The 16,138-nt window shown below is 43.9% G+C and overlaps 1 protein-coding gene across 6 annotated transcripts in view; it reads right to left on the bottom strand.

Annotated features, from left to right (window-relative positions):
- Positions 1 to 16,138, bottom strand: part of dock6 (dedicator of cytokinesis 6) — a 33,490-nt gene that overhangs the window by 2,158 nt on the left and 15,194 nt on the right. Inside the window, exons 15-49 of one of the 6 annotated variants that reach the window (XM_077496620.1) lie at positions 15,879 to 15,996; positions 14,995 to 15,065; positions 14,747 to 14,885; positions 14,547 to 14,648; positions 14,369 to 14,455; positions 12,516 to 12,747; positions 12,230 to 12,394; positions 11,940 to 12,115; positions 11,378 to 11,479; positions 10,898 to 10,984; positions 10,608 to 10,703; positions 10,392 to 10,532; positions 10,187 to 10,300; positions 9,923 to 10,093; positions 8,436 to 8,575; positions 8,181 to 8,350; positions 7,926 to 8,071; positions 7,631 to 7,813; positions 7,421 to 7,547; positions 7,240 to 7,324; positions 5,057 to 5,153; positions 4,850 to 4,984; positions 4,597 to 4,749; positions 4,319 to 4,477; positions 4,133 to 4,233; positions 3,868 to 4,060; positions 3,624 to 3,767; positions 3,365 to 3,496; positions 3,266 to 3,280; positions 2,853 to 2,978; positions 2,693 to 2,782; positions 1,779 to 2,015; positions 1,283 to 1,426; positions 975 to 1,081; positions 733 to 906 (exon numbers count right to left, since the gene is read on the bottom strand). In XM_077496620.1, the coding sequence (XP_077352746.1) occupies positions 733 to 906; positions 975 to 1,081; positions 1,283 to 1,426; positions 1,779 to 2,015; positions 2,693 to 2,782; positions 2,853 to 2,978; positions 3,266 to 3,280; positions 3,365 to 3,496; positions 3,624 to 3,767; positions 3,868 to 4,060; positions 4,133 to 4,233; positions 4,319 to 4,477; positions 4,597 to 4,749; positions 4,850 to 4,984; positions 5,057 to 5,153; positions 7,240 to 7,324; positions 7,421 to 7,547; positions 7,631 to 7,813; positions 7,926 to 8,071; positions 8,181 to 8,350; positions 8,436 to 8,575; positions 9,923 to 10,093; positions 10,187 to 10,300; positions 10,392 to 10,532; positions 10,608 to 10,703; positions 10,898 to 10,984; positions 11,378 to 11,479; positions 11,940 to 12,115; positions 12,230 to 12,394; positions 12,516 to 12,747; positions 14,369 to 14,455; positions 14,547 to 14,648; positions 14,747 to 14,885; positions 14,995 to 15,065; positions 15,879 to 15,996 (4,659 nt within the window). Of the gene's footprint in view, positions 1 to 732; positions 907 to 974; positions 1,082 to 1,282; positions 1,427 to 1,778; positions 2,016 to 2,692; positions 2,783 to 2,852; positions 2,979 to 3,265; positions 3,281 to 3,364; positions 3,497 to 3,623; positions 3,768 to 3,867; positions 4,061 to 4,132; positions 4,234 to 4,318; positions 4,478 to 4,596; positions 4,750 to 4,849; positions 4,985 to 5,056; positions 5,154 to 7,239; positions 7,325 to 7,420; positions 7,548 to 7,630; positions 7,814 to 7,925; positions 8,072 to 8,180; positions 8,351 to 8,435; positions 8,576 to 9,922; positions 10,094 to 10,186; positions 10,301 to 10,391; positions 10,533 to 10,607; positions 10,704 to 10,832; positions 11,163 to 11,377; positions 11,480 to 11,939; positions 12,116 to 12,229; positions 12,395 to 12,515; positions 12,748 to 14,368; positions 14,456 to 14,546; positions 14,649 to 14,746; positions 14,886 to 14,994; positions 15,066 to 15,878; positions 15,997 to 16,138 lie in introns of those variants that run through there. The other 5 variants (XM_077496638.1, XM_077496629.1, XM_077496648.1 and 2 more) reach the window with 5 other exon arrangements.

Here is a 16,138-nt window from a genome sequence, read left to right as displayed (position 1 = left end):
TGTTGCACCAAATGGACTGACATGAATCATGGCTCCAACACAAGAGATGTCAATTGAAACAAGAGAGAAGATTATCCAACTTCTTAAAGAAGGTAAATCATGAACATCCTCCAAGACTAGTGATTCTATCATTTTTGCCAGGGGTTGTAAAAGCCTGCCTCTAATGGACATGTGTTCTCTCCGTAGTTGAGTATATAGAGAAAATGGTGAAGAACATGAGTGACTGGCACAGGGAAGAGAACTGATGAGAACAATAATGTTGCAGTTAGTTAGAAGAGTATCAACTTTCAAAGAGCGATGAGGATTAAGGACATAAACGTCATGTCATTAGTCAGTTAACGTGTATGTGACATGAACATTTTGTCCTTGATAACGTGACAAACTAGCAGTTTAGTCTTGTGTCCGTGTATTGCGGTCTGAGGAGCGCTGCTCAATGTCACTATCTGCTCCATTATACACACAAGCTGATACAAGAGGAAGAAATAAACAAAACAAAAAAAGATGGTGGTACTTTCCAAAAGGTAAAGAGAAGCTACAGCAACTCCTCTAACTTTTTGTGACATTGTTGCATCATGTGAATTTTCATTTCCTGAGTGTGATACATTCAAGCTCTCCTTCTCAAGTGTTGGCCTGATGGGGTTGGAAAAGCAGTATGAGCTTATTTTGTGTGCGTGTGTGTGTGTCATTGCACAGGCATGACAGTGTGCATGTGTGTTTCATGTCTCATGTTACCGCTGTGTTTGTGTAGCCGGAGCTGGCAGGGTCTTGTAGAGCTGCGGGATCTTGCGGTTGATGAGAGGACCCAGCGCTTCTTTGAGTTTATTGTAGTTCCTCTCCAGCTCTCTGTGGTACTCCCTCTGCTCAGGCCCAATCAGAGCCTTGTTCTTCCTCAGGGCATCCTCGCACCTGCATGCATAGGAAAAGCAGAGGCCTTTAAAAGGCACATAAAAAGGAGATGCGCAGCGCATCGTTACCTCTTGGTAAAGTCTTTAAAACAGAGTCGCAATTTGTTGTGATGGCGAAAAAGCTTGGGGTCATCTGGAATGTCGGTGAGAAAGACTTGCGCCACCTCCAGGGGGCCCTGTGAAAGGAAGGGAGGAGGGAAGGTGGTTACATATATGCAAAGGAATGTAAAAGTCCGGAGCCAGACTTTAAGCCCCACATGGAGAAGGGTGGGGTTGGGAGGGGGGGGGGCTTTACATTCCTTGGATATGTAGGCCATTTGACACTTTTACTCACACAATAGACAGTGACTGCAATCTGTGCGTTAGGGCCGGCTTACCTGGTTGACGGTGGTGCCCACGCAGCCCTGCAGCACCATCTGCAGCATCTTGGAGTCAGCAGGGTCCTGGTTTGTGGCGAATGCGAGCTCCTGAGTCTTCTTCTGCATGTCCTCAATGGCAACCTCGATGGGTACCAGGATGATCTGGGGAAAAAAAAAAAAAAATCATCTTTAGTGTTTCAGTTGCTCACCAAGAAGTCAAAAATACAACAGCATTCAATTGATTGTTACTCAGTAAAACAAAATTTCCATTTCTATTTAATTAAAATCACAGCTAGTATTGTATAGTTCCGTATTCCCATTTTTACAGACGTGTTCTTTGCCAAACAAGAATATTCAGTTGTGCTATGGAAAATAGTAATGCAAAGGCTATTAAAACTTGAGTAACTCACCAGCAAGTTCACTGTGTAAAAGCAGCTCACAAAAGATAAAAGGTTGGAGACCCCTATTGTCCAATCTACAGTTTGGCAGGCCTAGTCCACTAACTGGCACCTACCTCCTCCTTGTGCGTGACGTTGACGCGCGTCTTGATGTACGGGAATGCGTGCGACGCCGTCAGGATGGTTTTGCGCTTGTATTGCTCATGCAGATCTCCGTGGGCACGGCCATCCAGTGTGAAGGGCGTGCAGTACATGAAGGTGCGCAGGTTGTAGTTCTTGTCAAAGTAGGTGATTCTTTCCTTCAGCTCATAGGTGTCGAAGAAAGGCTCAACGTAGGTGATCTGGAGGTAGGCCTGAACGGAAGACAGTGATCCGTTTCATCTTTGGGATTCGGTACACCCATTTAGTAGAAAACGTTCCCTTTTTGACAGCTAAGTGGCCACAAATTAGCTTATATTAAACTCAAATTCAAACCTCTCCTTCAAGACTTTAAATTAAGGAACAAATGTGAGTGCAAATGTTCGGCTCTATACGCTGCTATTTATTGGGCATCTCCCAGTCCAGGGTGTACGACGCCTCTTGTGCAAAAGTCAGCCAGAAAAGGCTCCAGCTCCCCCGTGACCCTAATTAGAGCAAGCGGTAAAGAAAGTGGATGACTGACAAACTGAAACTCTTTGACCCCGCTTAAGCTGTTGAGTACTGTGATAAACATATTGTGTAATGTACTAGTGTTTGATTGTTCTGCAATCACTCAATTTTATACACAATATCTCTTAGAAAGAAAAAAATATTTTTTTTTTCCCCCGACAAACTTGATGTAGGTTCACTCATGGGGGTAGGGTACCTTTTCCCCCCCCCGCTTTAGGTTTATTTCAGTTTTTCCCCATATACAAAGTCTAGGTGAAAAACACATTGGCCAAACAAATGTGTATTACAATTATGAGTATTTGAGAGTTAATTGTTTTGTTGCAGTTTTTTGTTTGTTTTTAACCTATACCTAGAGTCTACCCCAATTAGCAGCCCATATTACCTTGTTAACATCCAGTTTGCTTTTGTCCACTGGGTTGGAGTCCTTGATTATTTCAACCACCTCGTCCCCATACCTCTCCGAGTAGAACTCCTGCATGCCAAAGAAATGAATCTTGAGCATCTACACAATTTCGATAAGTTTTGCTAATGATTGGACATGCCTCAAGTCTATGGGAGATCTCAGCCAGCTTGGTAATTGATGGCTCTTTGTAGACAAATTCTTGCTCATCCAGGTCCCCAAATCGAGAGCCATAGAAACCCACACGGAAGTACGTGCCAAACATTCTCTGAACACTGGGGGCATTGGGAGGGCAAGGAGTCAGTTATTCATTTGAATATACTGTATACCGTATGTAACTTTATTATGAAAAATAATAAAGGTGAAAGCATTGATGTCACTCACCAGTAGATCACACAGTTGATGGAACGAGATCAAGCAAAGAAAAGGACAGAGGATATTGTGAATAGAAAATAAATGAACAGACAAGCATTTGGACACAAAATAAAGTACTCATATTTCTGTTAGATAATTCAGACATTCTGTATGCAATGAAGTTTTACATTAAGCCATTACCTCCCATCCCGAACTCTGCAAGAAAATAAAAATAAGGAGAACACATCAAAAGAAATCTGCAGGTGACTTTTCTTTTTTAAAAGGGATGCTACCGCTTACTTGGTTGTAGACTTTGTTGAAGGCGTCCTGCAGCTTCCCATGGACCGTAGCCAGCTTTTTGAAGTCTCGGTTGGCTTCATGAATGGGCAGAAGAATCTTGTACACCTCATTTATGGCCTCATACATAGCAGCCTGGATTTAAAGCACAAAAGGAAGTTCACGGTTGCACACATTCTACCCTTTGCCGTATTAATGCGGCCATGTGTTGTTAACACACAGCCTGGCCAGCCAGCCTGTCCTTTCAGAATGCCAGTCGCACCATGTTAAAAGAAGCAGCTGCTTGCTCCAGGAGGCCCACCAGGCCTGATTCACTGAAGTATTTTCCAGCACAAATACCCTCCTCCTCTGGTGATAGGACATCATCTGATACGGCTGACTCCTCTAGCACGTTGGAGGAAATATTCTGTGTGTGGCAGGAGGACATGAAATCAGAGTGAGCTTTGCTTTTTGGGGGGAACAATTATCTCTTTTTTTTCTCGCTCTCTCTCTTTCTTAGCACTGACTTGAAAGGTGACACAGCCAATCGGCAGGTAGCGGCAATCCTCCAACATGTTGAGGTATTCCGCCACCAACGCAGCGCTGTGCACAAGACAGTGGGCCGCCTCAGCGTGGTTCCCTCTCTCAGAGTGCTTGCCTGCCATGTTCTGAAGCCAAGTAAGGCGCAGGTCTGGGGAGTTTTGGTACCCCTTTGCAATCCTGGTGCAATCAAGAGTACAATTAACACCAGAAAAAAAAAAGCTGAGTTGTGTGTAAAGTATATCACATTACCTGTACATCAGGTCAATGAGCATTTCAGGATCCTGTTGATGCTCCTTCATCTTCACAGTGTCTGTGAGAATCATGTGCAGGTTGAACACCAGATCCTGAACCTGCAAAAATGAGAACAATCAATGTGATGTTTTCAATGGATGTCACCAAGCAGTAGCATGCTCAAAAATGACTCTCTTTACATACCTGTTCAGGGAAGGGGGTGTCACGCAGCTCCACATCCTCCTCGGCATAAGTCAGGATGGTCTTGAGAGACCGGCGGAGATGTTCCTCATTAAAGTTTTGTGAGGTTCCCACCAACGAGGAAAGTGACATTGTGACCTGCATCTTTACTCGGGCAAAATTCTGCACCAAAGACAAAAAAAGACACAGGTTGTGACTCTAATTCCACAAACATGATCGCTGCATAAATGTTTTCTTTGTCGGCTTTGTGCTGACTTACAATCCGCAGCATCTATACTTACATTTCCTATCTCAAAGTTCTGCCTCATGAGTAGGTAAAGCGAAGCAGAGGCGTGACTCCTCACAGAGGCGATGCTACTGCTGCAGTGGCGCAGTAGACGAAGGCAAAGGTCGGCACAAAGCTCAGTGTCCTCTTCAAACAGCATCTCTGGGAACTGAACGCAAAAGAGCATTCTTTTTGTTAAGATGAATTATGCAGCTAAAATTAAATATTTGCTTTAATTAACAAGGCGTTTGCCAGGCAGATGTACATACCTTAAATACAAGCGCTCTCTGTGTTGTGAAGCAGTGCTGCAGAAAGAGGGCGCTCTGGTTGCCCGCCATGCTGTGGAGAAGAACTCGAAGCACGCCACCTAACACACTTTCTTTCAGCTCTGATGCCACCACAGTCTGAAAAGGGAAATAAAATACATTAACACAAACATACATTGAGAAGTTAAAAACAATTGAAGGTCAATTTACCTTAACTACTATCTCCAGGGTATCCAGTACTACCAAAGACGCCTCTGTAGAAAGGTTTCCATCCACTAAAGACTCCTGCTCCACCTCGGCCTTTGTCCTGGTACAGTTAAAGTTACAAATGATTAGTCCTAGGAAAATGTATACAATGATATTTATCTGGAATAGTAACAGAAACCTGCTGTGAATAGCGAAAATCGGCAAATATTTGACATTCCCACAAAAATGCTGTGTAAGTGCATACAGATGCCACAAGAGGGCAGTAAAGCACCTCAAATGAAGAGGATCATAAAGCATCAACACCACACATCTGGCATTAACAAGTTTAAATGGCCACTGGTAATCATTCAAAAAATGCTTTCAAAATGACAAAAAAAAAAAAACATTAATCCTCCTTTTGTCATTTTAAAACAAAAATAAATGTAAGGGAAGATTAGACTACATAGTCGATTAGTAGATGCATTGTGAGAGAAGCAAAAACAAACTTTTCCTCTGACTAGGTAACATGACATCTCAAACATAGATGAAAACACACCAAGTTCACCAACAATACATTATATCTATCAACAAGATGGCACCAAACTAATTTTTTTTTTTTTTTGCTTTGTTCTGAGCACAAAAACAGCAAATGGGCAAGTTTTTCAGTGGATAATAGAGGTTAGGATCCCTTAAATAAAATAAATAAATAAATAAATAAAAAAAATACGAATATACAAATTTTTCATTAAAGAGATTCGGATTTTTTGACATGAATCTGTATTTCATCCTCCCCTGCAGTTGTGTGCGATCATCACTGACTTACCCCTGACAGCGTTCTATGACAAGAGTTCTGGTCCGGTTTTGCTCGAGAGGAAAATAGTCCGGCAAGTTGGCTGTCGTCAAGTAAATAAAGCATTTTTCTTCTGAAAACAATTTGTGTTCAAAAGAGTGATACATTTGCATCACAAAACTCTAACCCTCCTGAAAAAAAGTCAGACTCCATTACCGCCGGACACTATTTTTCTGTTCGTTCGTATCACTGCGCGTCGCCCTGTACAGCTGATAAGACGCGCTGCAGACAGCTGATAGTCGCGCCTGCCACCTTCGAAAAGACAAACAACTTGTAGATTAGTGCGCGTCTATCAGTTGTACGCGGGGCGCCGTGCAGTGATACGAACGAACAGAAAAACAGTGCCCGGCGGTAATGGAGTCTGAGTCTTTTTCAGGAGGGAGTTTTGTGGTGCAAATGTATCACTCTTTTGAACACAAATTGATTTCAGAAGAAAAACACTTTATTAACTTGATAACAGCCAGCTTGCCGGACTATTTTCCTCTAGAGCAAAACCAGATCAAAACTCGTGTCACAGAACGCTGTCAGTGCTGATTGCACACCACTGGAGGTGAGGATGAAATAGAGATTCATGTAAAAAAATCCGAACTATCCCTTTAAAGGCGGAGTCTGCCAGATTCACTAAGGAAAATGCACTTTTTAAATACAGGATGTACACATTTTAACTTTCTCTCAGTCTATACATCTATGTTTATGTTAATCTTTGGTGGTGATTTCGTCCTAAACCCCCACCCCCCCCCAGGCCTGTGTTTTGCCATTTTGTGTTTGTTTTGTAAACATCGGGACGTTTCAGTGGAAAGACAGTGTTTACACCCTTCCAGCCAATCGCAGAGAAGGGGGGTGGCGTGTCACAAATGGGGCCGGGCGAACGTGTTGGCTGTGACGTCACTCCTGCGGCAATTTGAAAGCACGCACGGATTTTTTTTTTCTTCACTCACTCATTCAGACACGTAAGCTTCTGTGAGTGAGTGAGTGAGTGAGTGAGTGAGTGAAAAAAAAATAATAATAAAAAATCCGTGCGTGCTTTCAAATTGCCGCGGGAGTGACGTCACGCAGCCGATACGTTCGCCCGGCCCCGTTTGTGACACGCCACCCCCCCGCTCTGCGATTGGCTGGAGAGGTGTAAACACTGTCTTTCCACAGAAACGTCCCGCTGTTTACAAAACAAACACAAAATGGCAAAATACAGGCTGGGGGGGTGGGGGTTTAGGACAAAATCACCACCAAAGATTCACATAAACACAGATGTGTAGACTGAGAGAAAGTTAAAGTGTGTACATCCTGTATTTAAAAAGTGCATTTTCCTGAGTGAATCCGGCAGACAGCCCCTTTTAATGTAAGTAAAGAACATACATACTTGTCGACCCTGTCTGTGTTTTGTCTCCAGTGTGTGACATTCTTTCTCCACCTCACGTTCTCCTGGCTGCCATAAGGACTCCTCTCTAGACGTGTATGCACATCGTAATTTCCATAAACACACTTCGTAAACGCTCCTGACACATATGCATACTATGCTGCATTTGCATGCTATTGCTTACCTCGACAACGGCGCACCATCTCCTGACGAGCGCCAATGGTACCGAGAATGGCCTCCTCCAGGCGGGCCTTCATGTCCTGAGACTTCTTAAACGTCAAGCTGTTGATCCTCTCCAGAGCTTTTTTACCCTGCACACACAAGTCAACAGAGACATTAAGCACATGTATGTCGTGATGTGGGGCTTCGGTCATTGAAGTCTGCTTTTTGTAACCTTGTATTCAAAGCAGGAGATGCAGAGATGTAGCAGATCCAGCAGGCGGTTAATTTGCTGCACTGACAGATCTGACACCCAGCGCTCCAGGAGAGCGGCGTCGGCGTTCTTCAGCACCCAAAGGAAGCACACCAGCAGAGTTCTGCTACATTCGGCGGACAGAGAGCTGCCCTGGCGCCCAGCCTGAGGACACAGAGTAGTAACCAAATTAGAGTAAAGATGCCGACAAAGAAGCATGTGAAAAAATAGAATTGTAATTGTGGTTATATGAGAGCTTTATAGAGTGTAGCCTCACCACTGTGGGAATTGCAAATGGGTTAACCTTGGCATGCGGCAACGGGGAGCCGGCGATCGCCATGGCAACAGACTGACTGATCGTGCTGCTACCGTCTAGGTCAGCATCATTGGCGTGGGCATGGCGGACTCGAGACGGTGTGGAGTCTGTAAAGAAATTGAGATGCTCTCTCAGGTGCCGTCGTGCTGACAATAAAACTCATGAATCTTGAAGAGGTGGACATTTTGAAAGGATGTGCAAAATGGGTTTGCTGACCTGAAAAGTCATGTAGCTGATACAGGGCCTCCGTGACGATGGGCAGGAGTGGCAAGTACAGCTGAGCAATGTCGGCTCGGACTTGAGGGTCGCTGTAGCGTGGATCTGAATCGTGGCTGCACAGCAGCGAGTGAACTGCACTGATAGCTTTTTTATGAAGGAAAAAAACTCTGCAGGGGTAAAAACAACATATTTAAGATTCAAACTAAACCCAAATAATAATTGCTCTTGTTGTGGTAGAAAATCACAGGCTACCCTTCCCCTTCAGGATCAAGTATGAGCGCCAGCTCAGTGAGGAGCAGGCCAGATAGGAAGTGCTGTTGCCGAAATGGGACAGAGAGCTCAAACATTGTTGCCACGCCTTGGTCTTGCACCATACTGGAAAATGCTGAACTCTACACATACAAGACGGAGGAAAGAAGGAGAGGAGAGCAAATGTGACAGATTATCATAATTATCAAACACACATATTGGTCACTTAGGGGCAGATTCACTAAAAGTAACCGGTAAAAGTGGAGCAATCCGGGAGCGCCTAATTCACTACACACGCACAGATGGGGAAATCCGTCACTAAGTGCGCTGCCAACCAGATTGCGCCGCGGTATTTGCGCGTATGTGAATTAGGTAATTTGCATACATTTGTCGCAAAATATGGCCAACCCAACGCAAATGAGACTCTTTGATATACAATGTCTGCAAATGAGACTCTTTGATATACAATGTCTAATTCACTAACGCCAGTGCTAATAGCTCCACGGAGTTTGTGTCACGCAAATAACGTTTATGGAAAGCATGTATATACCTGCTGCACCCTCGATCCAGGGATCATGACAGCAGTGCATATGGCGACGCATGGTGCACGTCCCTCTCTGGCTGATCACGCAGAGAGAGGTGGGGGGGGGGGGGGGGGGGGGGGGGGGGGTTGGGGCGGGGTACCTCTTTCTAATTTGTTTGTTTGTTTGTTTTGTTTTTATATGAAGTAACCCGGGTGGGTGGGCGGCTGGGGGGGGGAGCATTTTACGATCATTTTGGCGTGCCAGATGCATACATCAATCTCTGAAAATATATTTTTAATAAATGATCGCACCAATAATTTGTACTTTATGAATGAATGACGTCATCGTTGTCCTCTCTGCTCTGTACAGCTTAATGGCACTAAATGAGGAAAACGCTTCTGCACCTCTCGGTCCAACCTCGCTTTCTGACGAAGTCATCTTTCTCACAACTGTTACTATACTACCATGTTCTTGGCGCAAATCCATTGCCATGTGTGGTAAATCAGGTGCAAATTGGCACCCAGTTGTCAGAACTTGTGGCCGTGTTTGCGCCGGTATATGATTAGAGCAATATCCTTAGTAAAAAGGTGGGTAACTGGGCGCAGACTGCGGGTGCAGTTGGGTGCAATATTTTGCGCTATTAGCGGACCCAGCGCATTCTTAGTGAATCTACCCCTTAGTACGCACATTTAGAGGTCCCAAACAAGAGCTGGAATACAACAAATTATTTATTATAGCCAGCAGGGTGGATTAGTGGTTTGCACATCCACCTCACAGTCCTGAGGTTGGGGGTTTGAATCGAGGCACCGGACTTCCTCACAGTATAGTACAATGGAGTTAGTCATACACCACATACAATGAGCAGGAACAATAATACACGTTTCTGTAGCAGTCTCTTCACATTGACATTTACCAAGGTAGAAATTTTGGTCTTATATAAGATGCAGGTGCACCTAATTCGAATACCTGTGAGGTGGCGGAGGACGTGGAGGGGGAAGGCGACGCTGGAGGGCTAAGAGTGGAGCAGGGCAGATTGAGGATGGCGTAGTGCTCGTGACTGCAAACGATCCGAATGAAGTCCATCCGCAGAGCGCTCAGAGTGCTAGGGTTTGGAGTCATGTGGAACTTGTTGCCAATCTGAGACACAAGGTAGTTTCAAAAGCAGTATGACTAACAGCACAGGAGCATCTCTATTGAAATACAAGGACGAAGCACAACAAGGAAGGTTACCTGTTTGTAATAGGAACGGATGAGATTGAACACAAAGCCTCTGTCCATGAGAGACAGCAGATCATTGAGGAAGAAGGCCAGACTGCTATTTAACCTCTCCACAAGCTCCACATCCTAAGTGAAAAAGAAGAGGGTAGACAAGTTATAAACAAAAATAAAAGACTTTTGTAAGTTCATTTTTCTAGATTCACTCTGGACCATATACCTTGTGGTATCTGCTGGCAATGTCTGCGCTTATGGCACAAACTAGCGCAGCGATGTCGTCCACAAAGCGGTCCGGGAAGCGCTGACGTCGGGGAATGTCCAATTTTGAGGTGAGGAATAAGTGTTGGGCCATGCTTTTTGTCTGCAAATGACAGGAGCTTTGTGATAATGTCACAGTCAATCTGTGGGAAGAACACAAACCCAAATGCTTGCCGACCATGAGCTGAAAGAAGAACCAGGCCTGCTGCAGCGCCGCTTCCCTCACATTGCTAGTACTGACGACCCACTGCAGAGCCAGCTCTTCATGGAGCAGCTAAACGTGGATCGAGACAGAGCAAATTTTAGATAATATAAGGTGAAAACTGATGAGCCGGAATTCATGCCAAACAAAGAAATCTTACATGAAGTAGAATATGTGTGTAAAGAATGATAATGAGGATTGTTAATCACACGAATGGTTGATGAAACACAAAGATTTGATGAATTAGTTGGGTATACGTGTTTTACCTTTTTCGTAATCTGCCTCGCAGGGACCGAAAATGAGGCCACGCTGTCCAGAAAGGCAGACATGCGATTGTTGCTGCGGTCGTTTGCCTAACTCGGCGTGATGGTGAAGTGAACGCACACATACACACATACAGATGAGGACACAGTGGGTGTGACAAATGGAACGACACACGTGGCATGCAAGAAGTCATAAGCGGCTCGGTAAGTGACAGAAACGATGAGAAAGAAAGGCAGGTGGGTTGCAGCATGCAGAATGAGAAGCAACCTGTGGAGCACAGAAATAGGAAAGCACTGCTGAGAGATAATCCACCAGATTAAGGGCTGCACGAAAAATCTAAATAAGATCACTTGTTTTGTCAAGCTGGACAGACGAGAGCCGTTCATGTGACTCTACACTATACAGAATGATCATAAATCCCAGAGTCGTGCAGCTCTAAACCGCGATGGAAGCGGGTGGGAAGGTTGAGAGGGCCTCTGCACCTGCTTGAGCTCACAGCTGGAGTTGGGGTTCCGGCGTAACACAGATCTGGAGCCCCCGGGGGCACAAGCAGAGTTTACCCAGGAGTGGGAGCGATCAATGCCCTGACAAGAATACACACGCGCAGACAGTGTGGCAGGAGACAAGGATACAGTAAATAATTGTTTGGTAATTGCTATAAAAGCAAAATTTGGGGAATGATACATAGAAACTCAAAGTAAAGAAGAGGGAAACAAAGACTGGTCATTGGAGTTAAAGAAAAAGCACATAAGCACAAAGTATAGTTTCACAATTGTTAATTGATATGCTGGAAAGAATTGAGGCAAAACAGAACAGTAATTGTAACATAACATAATTCCAAAAAAAAAAAAAAAAAAAAAAAAACAGGCACTGAAAACATGACACAATCATAAAATAGAGTTTTCTTTTAAACATACCTGTATAAACAAATATTGTGGCAACAAAGAAATGAGTCATAGACAAAGCAAACTATGGGACATAATAAATGCAAACTAATGTTTAAAATGAGTCTCAAGAAATAAAGACCAAAGAAAAGTGAAGTACCTTGCTGCCGATGATCCTTTGCACTTCTTCATCAGGAGAAACCGGAGTGCTGGCCAAGTCAGGGTCGGAGTTGCTGATACTTTTCGAGCGAGCCAAGTTAAGGCTGCTTGGACGGCCCGTCGCTCTGGAGAAGGTGGCATACTGCAAAGGCATCTCATAGGACAGAGTGCCAGCTGCTGGCAGATATGGCGGGAAAAGATGTGTCACTGGGCTGATGAGAAAGAGCAGGAAGTTGCGTCCAAATGATATGACGCTCGCTATTTTTTTCCCCCTTGGCTTTAACAGCTTACTTGGCGGCGGCATTGCTGGCTCAGCAATTGGCAGGCGGAAACAGTAATGGATGTAGGAGGCCAGCAGGTTGTTGCGTCCGTGCTGGTCCTGGTTGCCCTCCAGATTTTTGTGGATCTGGTTGACCAAAAGAGCCATGGCTTCAAAGGCAGCGCGGCCAAGATTTACTGTGGATGAGCCAAGAACAATATTTAATGTGGCTGTGTGATAAATTGCATGCATGACTCACATGGAAACAAAAATCAACTAAATCTGTGGAACCAGAGTTCAAAGTTAACACATGCTCACCAATTTGACCGGCGATGACCGGAGGGTAGACAATGAGCTGAATGAGTTTGTTGAGCAGCTGGTGTAGAAATCTGACACAGGTGTCCAGCAGTGCCCCCCTAAGTGCAGCCATGCTGGCCTTAAGCTCCCCCTCCATGTTAGCCTCGGTGATGATAACGTCTTTGAGGCGGAAAGGGAAGGAGTATTCCTCCAGCACGTACACTAAAGTAAAGAACTTGTCCAGGTGGGGGTCCTGGGGATATATTATTGTTTAGATATTTTTGGAAGACACATTTAAATCTTATACATCTCAATTAAACCCACATTTGGATGCATAATTGTTTATATGCTGAAACAAACACAAATAAACAACTTTGACAATTGAAAAATAAATGTATGATTTTTGTGTCTGAGTCAGCGGCGGAACTTGCCTGTTAAATTAATTGAAGATTCTAAGTTGGCCACAAAGTGTGAATGCGAGTGTGAACTGAATACTTGTCTAAAGAGGTATGTATGTACTAGGGGTGTGAATTGCCTAGTACCTGACGATTCGATTCGTATCACGATTCACAGGTCACGATTCGATTCGATACCGATTAATCCCGATACAAATTTATAAGTTGATTGTTGCGATTTTTTTTCATTCAAATTTAGAAAATACTAATCAGTAAGCTTGTAGAGTGTAAGATTTATATGAAAATGTATTATTTATTTATCTGAAATTTCAGTCTTATAGAGGTTGTAATCTGTTTCATGTTTGAACAGCATTAAAATAAAATATTAAGGCTTAATGTTCCGTTCATATAACATTCTTCCATGCTCAAGGTCTGAATCCTAACCCGAAGTCAGACGTTTTGTTGAATATTTTTCCATTAAAAATGGAAGTTTAAAAATCGATTCACACACACACACAAAAAAAAAAAAAAAAAAAAAAAGGCAATGATGATAAGACGTTGAATCGGTAAGACTACCGAATGAACAATTCTGAGCTCTTAAAAAAATAAATAAAATAAAATAAAAAAAAAATCGATTTTTTTAAATTGAATCGATTCGAGAATCGCGTGATGTAGTATCGCGATATATCGCCGAATCGATTTTTTTTTTAACACCCCTAGTATGTACCCTGCTATTGGCTGGCGACTAGTCCAGGTTGTACCCAAATTTAGCCAAATTAGCAACTCTAATCAGGACAAGCACAATAGAAAATGGGATGATTGATGCAAATCAATTCAAGCAAATACTTTATGATGAGCATTTGGGGGCTAAATGACGTGTGTAACAGTTCTTCTGAGGTTTTACTTGTTTTTAGAACTGGATGGCGGGCTGGATCAAATCCTCTAGCACTAGGTCGAGAAACCACTCACCAACAGTGCTTTCACCCACGTGTGTATGAGAAGAGAAATGTTTCATATCTAGTCATGTCATGGACCACATCATCATGTTCAACACTTGATCTGCAATTTACAAAGTTATTACTGAGAATGCAAAAACCTTGACGTTTAATATGTGCCTTATGTGTCCTTTATGTGGCAAGTTTAATTTCTACTCAACCTATTATTTAATATTTTACGTAGGAGGCGATGAGCGGAGGAACAAAACACTGTGAGGATTACAATTCCGAAAGCAAATACTCAGTTTGATCCATTTCAACAAACAAATGGAAATTGTGACACCCACGCACATTTGCCAGCAATAAGCAGTCATCTTAACTTCAAGGCTTCAGAGAGGAGTCAGATTCAATTGTGCTGCCAACTTCCCTCAAAAGTGCTGACTAGAAACCCATGCATGTTTCATGCTCACGGGCCCAGTAAAAACAGAAACAGAATAGTAAAATATGCAAGGTTGAAGGCTCATTGGTATAGATGTTTCTGTACCTGTGTGTGCACTGAGGACGTTGCTGTCACCTCCACGTTGAACACGCCTTTGTGATTATCCACCCACTTCATGCCTGGCAGCTGAACCTGCCAGGGTGACATGTGACCCATTTAACTCAGTCAACTTGCATACCGGGTTTTTGTAGTCACATTCGTTATTCTAGTCAAATCTCCTCACGTCGGGGGTGAGCACCGAGTAGCTGGGCGGGGGCTTCTCCACAGAGACGGGCAAACTAAAGGTGCCCGTGCGCAGTCGTCCGTGCTGCATCAGAGGGATCCACTGTGGGTGGAAAGGGAAGGAGATCCGTGTCTTAATGGCGGCCGGGCTACAGAGGGAGCTATTAAAAAGTACACTGAGTGCGGGTTGAGGTTTCTCACAGTGTAGCCCACGGGAGTCTCCAGAGGAGTGTTCTGTTTGGTTTGGCAGCTGATGTGGTAAAAGGTAAAGAGAAGATGGTGGTTGTCTGTGAGGTTGGCAGGAATTTTCAGCTTCATCTCCTCGTAGAACTCAGGAGACCTGAGGGAGGAGGGGCAAGAGTTAAATACTCAGCTTAACCAGCAAACCCTGAAGGGAATTCAGCAGGCTGGAGGAGGGAAGTTTAAGAAAGGAAGGAAGGGAATCCTACTTGTTGTGGTAGATGATAGGAGTGAATGCTTCTTTTGTGAACTCAGCACAACTCGACTTCCCGAAGATGACCTGCTCAAACACACAACAACAGAGTACTTATAAAGATCAATCGATGGCACACATCAGACAGCGTCATCAGCCAAACAGCTTAACAATACATGCTCCAGCTTAACTCACTGTCAGAAAAGTACGTGTTTGTTGTGTTGTTTGCAGTGTTGTAAAACAGCAATACATCACATTGCATATCCAATATATCGTCTTCTAGCTAAATCAGGGGTGGCAAACTGCGGTCCTCAAGGGCCGGAGTCCTGCAGGTTTTATAGATTTCCCTACTCGTAGTGCACCTGATTCCAATTAACAGGCTCGTTATCAGGCTTCTGCAGAGCTTGCTGATGAGTTGATCATGAATCAGCTGTGTTGAAGAAGGGAAATATCCAAAACCTGCAGGACTGCGGCCCTCGAGGACCGGATCTCGACACCCCTGAGCTAAATAGTTACCAAAATAGAGAAATCCCATTAGTACAGTATACCTAACTGTGTGAAAAGTGAGTTTATACCTGCACGTCCCATTTTATTATGCCAGCTTCAGCTAAAACAACACACCAACAAAGTAGTTTCTTACACAGGTTTAAAATGGTGCATACTTAGAAAGGACATAGATCCTCTTCTAAGTAAAGGGGGTTCAAATATAAGTTTGTGTGTCAAACTAATCCATCTTCACACAGCTCACTAAATGTCACTAAACGGTCCTTCATCCCACCCTCTTTCTCCGCTTTGAAGATCTTCCACAAAAGACGTCTATATAATATTTCACCAGCCAGCGGCTGTTCTTTGCCATGGGTATTACGTTCTCTCCCGTCGCAGAGAAAGGCAATGACTCACCGGCAAAGCTCGGCTGGGGTCCTCTGTCGCCATGAACTCAACTTTCACGGCAATGTTCCTCACCGAGCCCTGGCGGCTGCTGAAGTTCAGACTCTGCGGATAAACGTAGAGCAGGTTCCTGATCGGCAGAGAGATAAGGCAGATGGCAAATAATTTGTTTTTAGTTTTTTCATTTTTTAGAAAGAAAAGTTGGAAAACATTAACTAATGCAAACAACAACATTCGGCAAAACACACTTCAGAAGTGTGACCGAGAATTGA

Source organism: Festucalex cinctus, chromosome 1 (genome assembly GCF_051991245.1).
Source record: "Festucalex cinctus isolate MCC-2025b chromosome 1, RoL_Fcin_1.0, whole genome shotgun sequence".
Lineage (NCBI taxonomy): Eukaryota > Metazoa > Chordata > Actinopteri > Syngnathiformes > Syngnathidae > Festucalex > Festucalex cinctus.
Note: the sequence above shows the minus strand (reverse complement) of the source record. Positions and strands in the feature narration are given on the sequence as shown.